Raw genomic sequence first — 12,185 nt, 5'->3', positions numbered from 1 at the left:
TTTAGTGCATTTTCGTTACGAAACGTAAAAATAATGACTAACATATAAAACCCTCTGAGGGCGCCTCAAGCTTCTTTGATATAGCAATACTTTATTTTCACATTAACACATTTTAAGATAATAACTTATATTTTTACCACATCTTAAATGCCTTTACATTTTGATATCTGGAGCTATTAACATTTTTCAGAATTTCATCGTCATCATCATCATCAGTCTTTATCTGCCCACTGCTCAACAAAAAAAAAATTAAACCGCGATTACAATAAAATACTTTGACAACTCGATAATGGAAAATATATTTTTGATGAAATTGCTGATTGATCAAAAATTTTCATTTACATTTTTGGGCACCTCTAAATTATTTTTTAATATAATCTACGATACCTGTCAGTATCATCGCCTTACGTCAATGTCAAATATATATTTTTGTTTAACCTGTGGCTGTACTGTGTGGCTGATTATTATATTTGCAATCAAAAATTTGCAAAGATTCATTGTATTAATAATAATGCCAGACAGCGATAGTGCGAACTGGTGTGTAATACTAATATAGTTTTCCAACAATGTAGAAGGAAATTGTAGTAGAGGCGCCTCTTTATGTGAACAAAAAGTTTGATAAAGGTATACCGTAAGATCTTCTTTGTACGTATTATTTGTTTATTTACATTTAAGTATATAATATTGTGATTTAATCCAGAACTTTCAAAAATGGAAAATCCAACATCCAGTGATATCAGATCAGTTCAGCTGTCTCCAGACTCGTGGTGGCATCCGGCAAATAAGGTTCATAGGTTTTTAGCACTTTTATTAATGTGCTTCCTTTGTTTTGGTAAGTACGTTCGAATAGAAAGAATAGGTGGTACACATATATTGTGAATGTTATAGAAATGAAACATTCTCAAAATTATTATATTTCTAGTGTATTCAATATTTATTTTAAATATCGACACAGGAATATTCTGTTTTTTGAACTTAGTATGTTAACTCTAAAAACAGATGTAATGACTCATTCGAAATTTTTCTAATTCTTTAGTAAAGTTTGATAATTTTGATGTATTTATTATTTCAAAGATAGGAATAAGAAAAGTAGGTAGGTTAATAGAACTAAAGTATTTATAACTATTTTATCCAAAATACCAGTGTTGAATATAATATTTAAAATATTTAGTACCCAAAAATTTATATAACTTGATCTGATTATGATAAAATTATATACACATTCAATGCTACAGACATTCCATTTTCCCAAGTTGATTTTAATATGTGAAAATCGTAATAGCGTTGATAGTGTTACATAGACTTTCTGGCATAAAGCTAATATTTTATTTTTCAGGTTCCTATTTTTGCTATGACACACCTGGCGCACTGGCCGATAACTTTAAGGGTGATTCCCACTTAAATACATCCCAATTTGCATTATTATATTCCATATACTCATGGCCAAATGTCATATTATGTTTCATCGGCGGGTATTTAATAGATAGGTTTGTATACTAATATGTAATTGTATTATACATATGTACATTTTGTTACATATGATATCATGTTTGTCAAGATAAACAAGTGTGCATCGTTTATTGTGACCTTATTTACCTACTGATTATTAATAACATAGTTTCAAAGTTTAATGCACAATTATTACTTGCTTATTAAAATTTGATGACATATATATTTTCAATATAATTTGTTTCGAAGTTTTAAGAGTTGTATTAAAGAAAGACATACAAGAAAATGCATGTCAAGCATTTTTAACAAATTAAAATTTTCCAATGTCTAGACATTTTTTGGATATCAAAACATTGCACAAATTCTTTAAATAAAGAAATAAGATTGTGTTATTTGTGGGCGTATATTTGTTTAGTATTGAACTCTGTAATAGAATCGTTGATTACTCATCTTCATATCTAAACAGAGCCATATTTTGCAGTCCAAGTGTATGCTGACTCACTATGTTCAATAAAAATATATTGTATGAAGGTCTTCAAATTTCAAAGTTATATAGAGTGATTTTTAATTTGAAAAATATGTCACAGAAATTATTCCGTATTCTTCAAAGTCAGTGCAATATCATAAAGTTACAGGAGTTTAGAATGGAATGGTCATACATATCTTCAAAACCACATAAACATGCGGAAACTTTAATTAACAATTTACTTAATATTTTTATGGCTTATATAACTAGATAATGTAAAATATTTGTAATTTTCAGATATTTTGGGATCAGATTGGGTACAATTATATATATGGTCATTGTAACCATAGGAGCCATTGTTTTTGCTACTGGAGTTTACATAAATGTTTATTGGCTTATGATACTTGGAAGATTTATTTTTGGGTAAAACATTTTGCAATTAAATATTATTTTATATATTTATAAAGAACACTTATATTGTAATAATTATTGAACTAATGATAATTTTTTTATAAATCTTTTCCTTTATGTCTCCAGTATAGGAGGAGAGTCTCTGCAAGTGGCAGTTAATAGCTATGTGGTGTTATGGTTTAAAGGGAAAGAATTGAACATGGTGTTTGGCCTTCAGTTATCTTTCTCTAGATTTGGAAGTACTGTAAACTTTTGGGTAATGGAACCTATTTATAGATGGGTGGCAAATTACTATGGTGGCTATGAACGTCTTGGAGTAGCTTTGTTTATTGGTAAATAAGTTTATGATTTGTATATAATATTGACAAATATGTAAAATTTTGTAAGCTATATAATTTTTAGCATCATTCACATGTGTTGGATCGCTCATTTGTGGATTAATACTTGGATGGATGGATTACCGGGCTGAAAAGATTTTGGGTCGACATGAGGAACAAAGTGACGCTGAACCATTCAGACTTTTAGATATTTTACACTTCAAAAGAGTGTTTTGGCTTGTATCTGTTATATGTGTGGCATATTATTTAGCAATTTTCCCGTTTATAGCCTTAGGAAAGTAAGTAAAATCCCAAACACTTTGAAATTTGGATAATGTATACTAAAATTTACATAATGTCATTGTAAACTAATATATTGATAAATTTTCAGATTATTTTTTGAACGTAAATTTGATTTTTCGCCGCAAGAAGCCAATACAGTAAACTCAATGGTGTATTTATTATCAGCTGCTTTGAGTCCCTTCTTCGGCATTCTGATAGACAAAACAGGACGTAATGTAATGTGGGTGATAATAAGCACAATCACGACAATTGGCTCTCACTTTTTGTTGGCCTTCACATTTGTTAATCCATATGTTGGTGTGGTAAGAATTTTTTTTGTTTTTTTTTTATATTGCTTGGCTGTTGATTCAAACTCTTTCGTTTAAATGTTTCAGATCTCACTAGGTATTTCATATTCATTGTTAGCAAGCGGATTATGGCCACTTGTTGCTTTGATTGTCCCCAAAAATCAATTAGGCACAGCGTACGGAATGTAAGGACTTTTTGAGAATTTTATTTTTATATACTTTTTTTTGTCTGAAATACTTTACATAATTTTACAGATGTCAAGCCGTCCAAAACTTAGGTTTAGCTACTGTTCTTATTCTGGCTGGTGTTATTGTTGACAAATATGGATACTTGATGCTGGAAATGTTTTTCCTAGGATGTTTATTTAGTAAGGAGGAAAAATTCAATTTGTTAAATCTTTGTGAATTTCAAACACAATTTAATTGGGTGTTGTTTTTTTAGTATCTCTTATTGCCGCCGTATTAATATATATTGTGGATTCTGCTAACAATGGAGTTCTTAATATGTCTCCAAGCATGCGAGATTCAATGACGGACACGTAAGTATATTTAGTTGGTTGGATAATTTGTAAAATTTATTTGTAACTTGGCAACATTCATTTTTTTTCAGAGGTGAATGTCGTGACGAAACTGCAAATCTGTTAGAGCATGAGGATAGTTCAGACCAAGAAGTGACTGATTCGCGTGATAGACCTGATCCAAAGGAGCCTCAGCGTGATTTCACACAGTCACAATCTGACAGAATACGCAGTAGATATATAGCGCAATTATTGCCAAATACTAACATTCCAGACAGACAATAGGTAATATACAATATAACAACTATTATGTAATTGTAAATATAATATAATGTAAACAAAGATTGTAAAGATATAATGTAGAATATAAAATTATGTCAATTTTAATTTTGTAATACAATAAAAAAATAAAATGTACTTTAATTTCTTATAACAAATAAAATGTTATCATTAACCATAATTATTTTTTAATCTTTCAATATTAATTAAATATTAATAATAATAATTAATATTAATTACATTTTATCAACATCATGAATTTAGCTAATAAGGCACTAGAATATTTAGTCTGTTTTATCATCAATATCCCATTCAAAGCCATTACCAGGCAGTGGACTGTAAATGAATGGAGATATCCAAGTCAAATGCCATCTGGTACCAAGTACCTCTATTAAATTACACTTCCAACCTTTATCATGAACAGATTTTAAAGAATTTTTATTTTCTGGTGTAATTTTTCCATTTAAAACATTATTAATATGATAGAAAAATAAGAAACCCGTAAACAATGCTACCAAAAAGTTAATCAAAACCAAAAATACATAAACACTCTCGGGACCAAAATCTATGACAAAACTGGCCAATGGAAATAGAAATTTAATAATTATAAGCCCATGATTCCATGATATGAATTGTGATAAAAACTGTACATTATAATAAAATGCATATAACATAGCGACAAACACATCCAGTGTAAACATGATGAAATATCTGTAATTGAAGTGGCCAATACAACAAGCAAAAAATGTACAATGATGGTCCCGTTTTAAAATACATAAGTCACAAGTATCACAATGCCATGCACGGGGTGGACGAAAGAAGTCGCATTCAGAACAATAACCCCAAGATTCTTTATTACGAAAATGACTCATTCTTCCTCTAACACTAGTATCAGTAAACATACCAAAAATCATGTTTCCAATTATGTTAAGTATCAAAAATGATGCACAGCAGTAATGAATCAAAAAAGGTACGCTCCATTCTTCTACTACAGCTGGTAAAACAATACAAAGCTCAAAATAAATAAATACAGGCAACAAAATGAAAATGATTGCTAGGTATATGCTATGTTCTAAAACACGTTTTAAACGAATATGATTTTTCAAATTCAAATTCAATAGCAGGCTGTTAGATTTGAAACACATGTTGTAATAACAAAGTATGAAAAATATTACTTGAAACTTATTGATACTTGAACTAAAAATAAATAATTAATTGGAAATTTTAAATCTTAAGTAAAGTAGGCACATCATAAAGGCATATTACTATTCTTCAATGCTTGTTCTCCCTGTAAAATGTAAAATTAATTTAAGTGTACATTCTTACAATATATACATATTTTATGACTCATAATACGACGGTCGTTTACATTTTTTTTTGCTTTATGAAACAACCTTGTATAAAGGTGAAAGTAAATTAATTGTTTGCTAGATTCAATTAAAATTACTAATGTCAGGAAAACTTCCTAAAGGAATCTCTTCTACTTCAGATATTAAAATAATTGTAATTGCTTTTTCAATTTAATTATTTGTCTTATTTTAAATTATTCATGTAACATTTGTAAACTTTATTACACATAACATAACCTACCTTAAGTTGTTATGAACAAAAACATTGACCACCACGCATTAAATAAACATAACGTGATACTTTTATAGAAACTACGCCTCCTATAAATTATTTTCTGACCACATTTTTATTCAATTTAATGATTTGAATCCACAATCTTATTTTGTATATACGTGGTAGTAGAGACAAGTAGAGTTGACAAGTCTTTTTTTGAAGATTTCAATTTTATAGCCTGGCTACGAGACCATTGAGCCATTTCTTTCTCGCCAAGAACAGACAAACATCGATTTTTTATAATCATTCTACCTTTTTAGGCGCCTTTTTTTTAAAAGTCTTCTTAATAAATCCTGTTCATGTAGTGGCAACTAAAACATGATTTGAATTATTTACCTTCTGTTTTTACCACTTCTAGTATTTTTATTAAGCTCTTTTAAACATTACATTAGTTTTTTTACAGATTGCAAAAAGACAGGAATGAAAACAAATTCTTCTTTATAAATTTTATTAAAGCACTTTCCAAAAGTTTACAATCTCATTCTACATAATAAATAACACCACGAATCTCTATATCTATAATGTAAAATGTATATGCATTTAAATATACATATTTATTACAAGACAAGTATAATCTTTCCTTACATATGATAAAAGTTTTAAATAGCAAAGGCAGCATTTGTAATAAATTCAAAAACATACTGTAAATATCTTCAGATCATCTCTACCACAAAGATATTTAAGTATTTATATTTCAATCTCTTTTACCTACCACTAGAAATAGAACAATAACTTGTGGTGTTTAAATATTTAACCATCCATCCAATTGAATGTTATATATGAAAAAAGTCGTTAAATACAAAGCAGCACATCACAAATATATGTCTCATTCAGCTTTTTACCATAGCAATAAATTCAGTCTGTGCTAATATAAAAAAATATGTCTTAAATAAATTAAGAAGGAAGACTTTAACATGGGTTACTTTGTATAACTAAATTTCAATCTTACATTATAATAGTATAACAGCTTTTTACATAATCCTTTAGAAAATAAACAATTTCCAGCTTTACTTACAGTTGAAACATGTATATTAATAAAAATATTAATCAATGGTTGGGAATTATAAGGTAATATAGTTTCAAACATTTCTCAATACAATAAATTAATGTTTTACTTGGCATGGAACTTCTTGCTTGTATCTTTGGCCATGTCGACGAGAGTCTGAGCTGGCTTGAACGGTGCTCCGTACAGTCCCTGGAACTCTTCCATTTTCTTAACTAATTTGTCAGCACCATATTGATCAACCCATCTGTAAGAAAAATAATTAATAACTGTTGTTAACATTTGATATAAACCAATGAACAATATATTTGTTATATTGTTCATTGCATTATATCATAATGCTTATTATAATAATATTTAAACAAACCTGAAGGGTCCGCCCGTAAATGGCGGGAATCCGAGACCGAAGACAGCGCCCACGTCACCCTCCAATGGGCTATGCAGAATTTTCTCTTCTAACGATAATACTGCTTCATTCACGAACCTGAAAATGTTTAATATAATGTATATCCTAGGTCACTTTTTTTCTGGAAAAGACGACAAATACATAACAACAAAACGAGAAAAATTATACAAACTAAAAATACATTGATACTGTCAATTATGTCTTTTTATGATACCTTCAAGGGCTACAGTATTACATAAGTCTTATGTAAATTTTAACTATGAGCCATCAGTATTTTATTTTTTATTAAAAAAAAAAACTAATCTACTTAACTATTACCTGGAAACCATGCGTAATTGTTGATCTTCAACAGTATTAGCGCCTTTAGGCTCCAAGGAGTACTTGTCCTTTAATATTTGAACAGCGTCCTGGTTGACGTCTCTGTTTTTAGTGCCCTTCTCGTATACGTAGAAACCTTTGCCCGACTTCCTGCCCATGAAGCCCGCCTTCACCAGATCCTGCATGATGCCGAGGTCTCCGCCGCTGATGCGGTCACCGAAAGCCTGTAGCGATGGACAATTGTGAAACTTATTTCTTATGGAATGAGATGTCTTGCTGTGGCTTTGTGCGCATTTATGTTTGGTTGTTAAGCATACTTGCTATATTTATTTACCTTCGCCAAATCGACGGCGATATGCGAGCCAACGTCGATGCCGACTTCGTCAGCGAGCGTGGCCGCACCCACTGGGAACCCGAACTGTTTGGTCATGTTGTCTAAGTCCTTTGGGTCGACACCCTCTTGTAACAACCTAAAATTAATTAATGCACATCTTAACAAGACTGGATGGATACAGGCGTTTGTTACTATGTTACACTAGAACGGCTGAATTAATCTGCTTGAAATTTGGAATAGAGATATACAGTTTAGAATAGCCCATAGGTTTTTTTTTACGCTGACGGTAGCTAGTTTTGATGTTAACCTGACAGCCTCGCTGAGCATGGTAGAGAGTATGCGCGTGGTGTAGAAGCCAGGCCCGTCTCCCACCGTGATGACGACCTTGCCCTGGCGTAGGCCGACCGCCACTGCCGCTGCCGCGCTGTCATCACTTGTGCCCGGGTGCCGGATGATCTCCAGCAGCTGCATCTTGTCCACCGGAGAGAAGTAGTGCATACCTTACACAAAACACATACTATTTATAATAAATATGCTAATTTGACTAGCAAATCTACAATAATCTTCTATCAAGGTCCCTAAAATAAAGCAAAGAATACCAACATAAATGAAAATATTTCTGTATTTAAATTTGTATTATATAAAATGGTTGAAAATCTTAGAAAAAACTTACCAATAACTTTCTCAGGACGACGACTGCCAGCAGCAATCTTAGTGATAGGTATAGCACTGGTATTAGTGGCTAGAACGCAGTGTTCAGGTATCACCGCTTCCAGTTCCTTTATGACTTTGTGCTTTATATTAATATCCTCGAATACAGCCTCAATCACACAGTCCACATTCTTGAAATTATCATAACTTAGAGTCGGTAAGAGATTTGATAAGTATTTGTCTTTTTGTAATCTGTAAACAATTAAGAACACAATTTGTTAAACAAAAACTATAATTATAATAATACTACAATTTAATTAACTACCTATAATATAATTTTAATTTTAACTATAATTTTATCACCCGCAGAGGAATTATATAATTGACATACATACAAACATGCATACACTCAAATATCTTTCAGAGTCTGTTAGGTAATTTTATGTAAAATGATTTAAAATTTAATAACAAGTGACAATCATATTAATTAATTCAAATTCTTCTATCTATACTCACGCAGAAATTCTTTTGCGTTTAACAGCATTGGTTAAGCCTGTCTGTATCTGTCCCACTCCTCTGTAGAGGCCTGCATTTGTTGCATCCTTCATAACAACATTATAACCCTTGTCTATTGACACTTGCACGATGCCCGCACCCATCAAACCAGCGCCAAGTACACCAATCTAAGTATTAAACAACGATTAAAATTATTAAAGCATTATAAAAATTAAAAAAAAAATCATCAGAAACTTCAAAATTAAGGAGTTTGAATATTAGCAGATATGAGAAGACCTATCAAAGTATATTAAAGATGAAAATACTATTTACTTACGGTTTTGACATCCACTTTCGATTTACCGAATCTGTTTTTCTTACATTCAGTTTGACCTCTGAAAAGGCCGATCAGTCCTTTGCTCTGTTGTGTCATGGCTAACTCACCAAACCCTTGTGCCTCAGCTTCGTAACCTTCAATGGGGCCTTTATCCACACCTGTCCTTACTACTTCAAGAATCTAAAGAAGTACAATCATCAAAATTCATTTACAAAGTGAGTAAAAACACAGTTTTGGGCCATTTAAACAAAATTTCAATGTATTTGAAGATAAACTAATAAGCCTGTAATGGTCACGGAGGCCAAATAAGAGCTGTCTAATGTGTAGCAAGTCAACTTAAAATAAAATTAAAAATAACTTTACATTTTCTAATATCTCACCTTCAAAGGTGCAGGGTATAATCCACGGGAGGCTTTCATGACTTGCTCTTTGGCTTTTTTAAAGATCATGTTCTTAACAAAGTCCCATTTCATAGCTGTTGCCATTACTTTGTCAGCTAATCCTTTCTTAGATCTGTCCACCTTAAGTTTACCAGATGCAATGTCTTTTGCAATTTGTACGGCAACATTCTCTAGGTACTTCATTGTGTTATCAGCAGGTTGACCTAGACCTGTAGATTGAGTAATAATTTAGCTAATAAAGTCAATATTTTATTAACATGAACAAGTAATAAATAATATACATAAATAAGTGTACAATATTAATTGATCTTCAATGAGTAGCAAGTCCTGGCTTTATACTACTCATGTGGGTGTGGTGCTGAAGGTTTTATAAACCTCAAGTTTTTTTTTTACAGCCGGTCGTCTGCCCATCTGGACTGACTGACATCTGACTGAATTTGGGAGGTATACTAAATACAATATAAAAAAATGAGTGGCAAGTCTAATAATAGGTAAAAAAACTTAACATTATGTCAGTTTCCAATCAATGTAAAAATATTTTATGTTTTACTTTGTTAGATATTTTAAGTAATAAATATGTACCTGGTCCTAGAGGTGATACTAATAAATCTACAAGTCCCAGTTTCTTTGCTTTATCTGCTTTAACTGTTTTGCCTGTTAATGCTAAGTCCAATGTTGTAGGCACTGATGTGAGCTTAGGTGTTCTGCCAACATATAAACATATTTAAAATAAAAACATATTTTTACAGTTTATTATCTAACATTAATAATCTTTGAATATGAATTTCAAACCTTAGAATGTACAAGTGATTAGATAAAATGCAGAATATCACTAACTCTTCAGGATCAGTCAGGAAAATAAAATACTATTCAATCTTTTTAAATAAAAAATGTTATATACCTTTGAGTGCCACCTCCTCCGGGTAAAAGTCCTAACATAACCTCAGGTAGTCCAAGACCAGTCTTTGAGTCTTTGACTGCAATTCTGTAGCGACAAGCCAGAGCTGTTTCCAAACCTCCACCCAGACAGGAACCTTGAATTGCTGCTACATATGGCTTGCGAGAGTTTTCCATGCGTTTAAATATTTCATGGCCTAGAAATAAATTAATTTTATTGAATTGATACTGAAAGTGAAGAATTTACAAGCAATATATCCATTTCAAAGTGCCAACTTAGGTAAAATCAAAGTTACATAAACTAAAAACCTTAACTGATTTCTATATGCATTTGATATCTTCAAAATATACTGTAATTTCTAATTATATATTTTCAATCAACAGAAAAAAACTTTTATGATCCAACAATATGGTTAAAACATACCAGCTTTAGAAAGACTTATTACTTCCTCTTTTGTTTTGCAGCTTTCAATCATAGTGATGTCAGCACCGGCTATGAAGCAGCCAGGCTTACCAGATATCAACACAGCCGCCTCTATTGCGGGATTTGAATCCACTTCATTCACAATAGTTCTAAACTCATCCATCAAAACTGTATTAAGTGTATTTACCTAGAAATATCGTTATTAATGTTATTTAAAAAACATAATTACAATTAAACATATAATAAAATATAGTTCGAAAACAATTGAAACAAATTAATTTTGTTTCACGCAATTTTAACATATATTATACAATGTTCTTTTTTTTCAAAATAAGAATATTTAACCCCATTAATTTAAAAGAGATACTGAAATATTTATGGTTTTTATGACCTTTCATTAATTATGATGTGAAGATTTCTTACCTTAACATTTGGAGAGTCTAAAGTAATGACATAAACGCCGTCAACTAATTTACACTTGGTATGGACATTATTACCTGCTGCAACTGCATACGATCTACAGTTTGCACCTAAAACCATTTTATTACTTAGTATGTGTTTATATAAGTTATATTCATTAAATAAAACTACAACATTCTAAGACAAATATGAAAATAAAAATAAAAACCAAGAGAAAATCTCCCGACTTACTGTTGAAAAATTTAATATTATTCCGATGTTTAAGGATCTTTAGTGCGCCCAACATCTTGCTGTTAGACATTTTGAACGGAAAATATAAATAATAAAATAAAAGTAGGTCTTAGCAAGATTTTAGTAACTTTGAAAATTGGACCCAGACTTTGAACCTAAACTTTCTTGTTGGAGGTGACGGCAAAGCAAGGGTAAGAGGGAGGGAGGGAGGCAGAGTGGCGGCAAATGTTACCACTATCCAGAAAACAATCATGATTTTTGTTGTCAGTGTAAAAAATATCCAAACGAATTAGATTTTTTTGTACCATATAACCTAACCTTGATTTAAAAAAAAACTCGACTAACTAAAGCTCTTTAGATGAAAAAACCTTCTACTAGCGAAAGATGTTGTTATCACTGTAAAAGCCGGTACAATCTTTGAATTTTTTTTCGTGGACAGAAAATTTCTCTAATCCCTATGTAACCTAGCTATATACCATGTAACCTAGCTATATATCTATGTATCATGGGGTCGTTCGTTAAACATGAGTTTTTTTGCACCGTAATGAGTTCCATTCTAGGTAGAATAACAATTAACAAGATAAAATGAAAAGACAGGAAACACAAATAATTAAC

General features: G+C 31.1%; 3 protein-coding genes across 3 annotated transcripts; 1 reads left to right on the top strand and 2 right to left on the bottom strand.

Moving 5' to 3' along the window:
* The first annotated feature begins 420 nt into the window (after positions 1-420).
* Positions 421-4,111, top strand: LOC106118381 (major facilitator superfamily domain-containing protein 1). The gene is made up of 11 exons (XM_013313040.1): positions 421-624; positions 701-832; positions 1,337-1,487; positions 2,213-2,338; positions 2,453-2,658; positions 2,729-2,942; positions 3,035-3,248; positions 3,321-3,418; positions 3,489-3,601; positions 3,676-3,772; positions 3,844-4,111. Exons 2-11 carry the CDS (start codon positions 712-714, stop codon positions 4,034-4,036), a joined length of 1,533 nt encoding a protein of 510 aa, XP_013168494.1. The 5' UTR covers positions 421-624; positions 701-711; the 3' UTR covers positions 4,037-4,111.
* Positions 4,112-4,226: 115 nt separating this feature from the next.
* LOC106118144 (probable palmitoyltransferase ZDHHC24) lies at positions 4,227-5,802 on the bottom strand. The gene is made up of 2 exons (XM_013312704.1): positions 5,621-5,802; positions 4,227-5,318 (listed from the first exon to the last, which is right to left on the bottom strand). Exon 2 carries the CDS (start codon positions 5,173-5,175, stop codon positions 4,315-4,317), a length of 861 nt encoding a protein of 286 aa, XP_013168158.1. The 5' UTR covers positions 5,176-5,318; positions 5,621-5,802; the 3' UTR covers positions 4,227-4,314.
* A 356-nt stretch (positions 5,803-6,158) lies between these two features.
* On the bottom strand, positions 6,159-11,773 carry Mtpalpha (monolysocardiolipin acyltransferase Mtpalpha). The gene is made up of 14 exons (XM_013312973.1): positions 11,571-11,773; positions 11,343-11,449; positions 10,920-11,106; positions 10,500-10,692; positions 10,181-10,302; positions 9,578-9,807; positions 9,198-9,377; positions 8,882-9,048; positions 8,388-8,617; positions 8,022-8,214; positions 7,715-7,850; positions 7,381-7,604; positions 7,024-7,140; positions 6,159-6,903 (listed from the first exon to the last, which is right to left on the bottom strand). Exons 1-14 carry the CDS (start codon positions 11,638-11,640, stop codon positions 6,765-6,767), a joined length of 2,295 nt encoding a protein of 764 aa, XP_013168427.1. The 5' UTR covers positions 11,641-11,773; the 3' UTR covers positions 6,159-6,764.
* Between the last annotated feature and the right edge of the window lie 412 nt (positions 11,774-12,185).

The sequence above is a fragment of the Papilio xuthus genome, unplaced genomic scaffold (genome assembly GCF_000836235.2).
Source record: "Papilio xuthus unplaced genomic scaffold, Pxut_1.1 DF827597.1, whole genome shotgun sequence".
NCBI classification, from domain to species: domain Eukaryota; kingdom Metazoa; phylum Arthropoda; class Insecta; order Lepidoptera; family Papilionidae; genus Papilio; species Papilio xuthus.
Note: the sequence above shows the minus strand (reverse complement) of the source record. Positions and strands in the feature narration are given on the sequence as shown.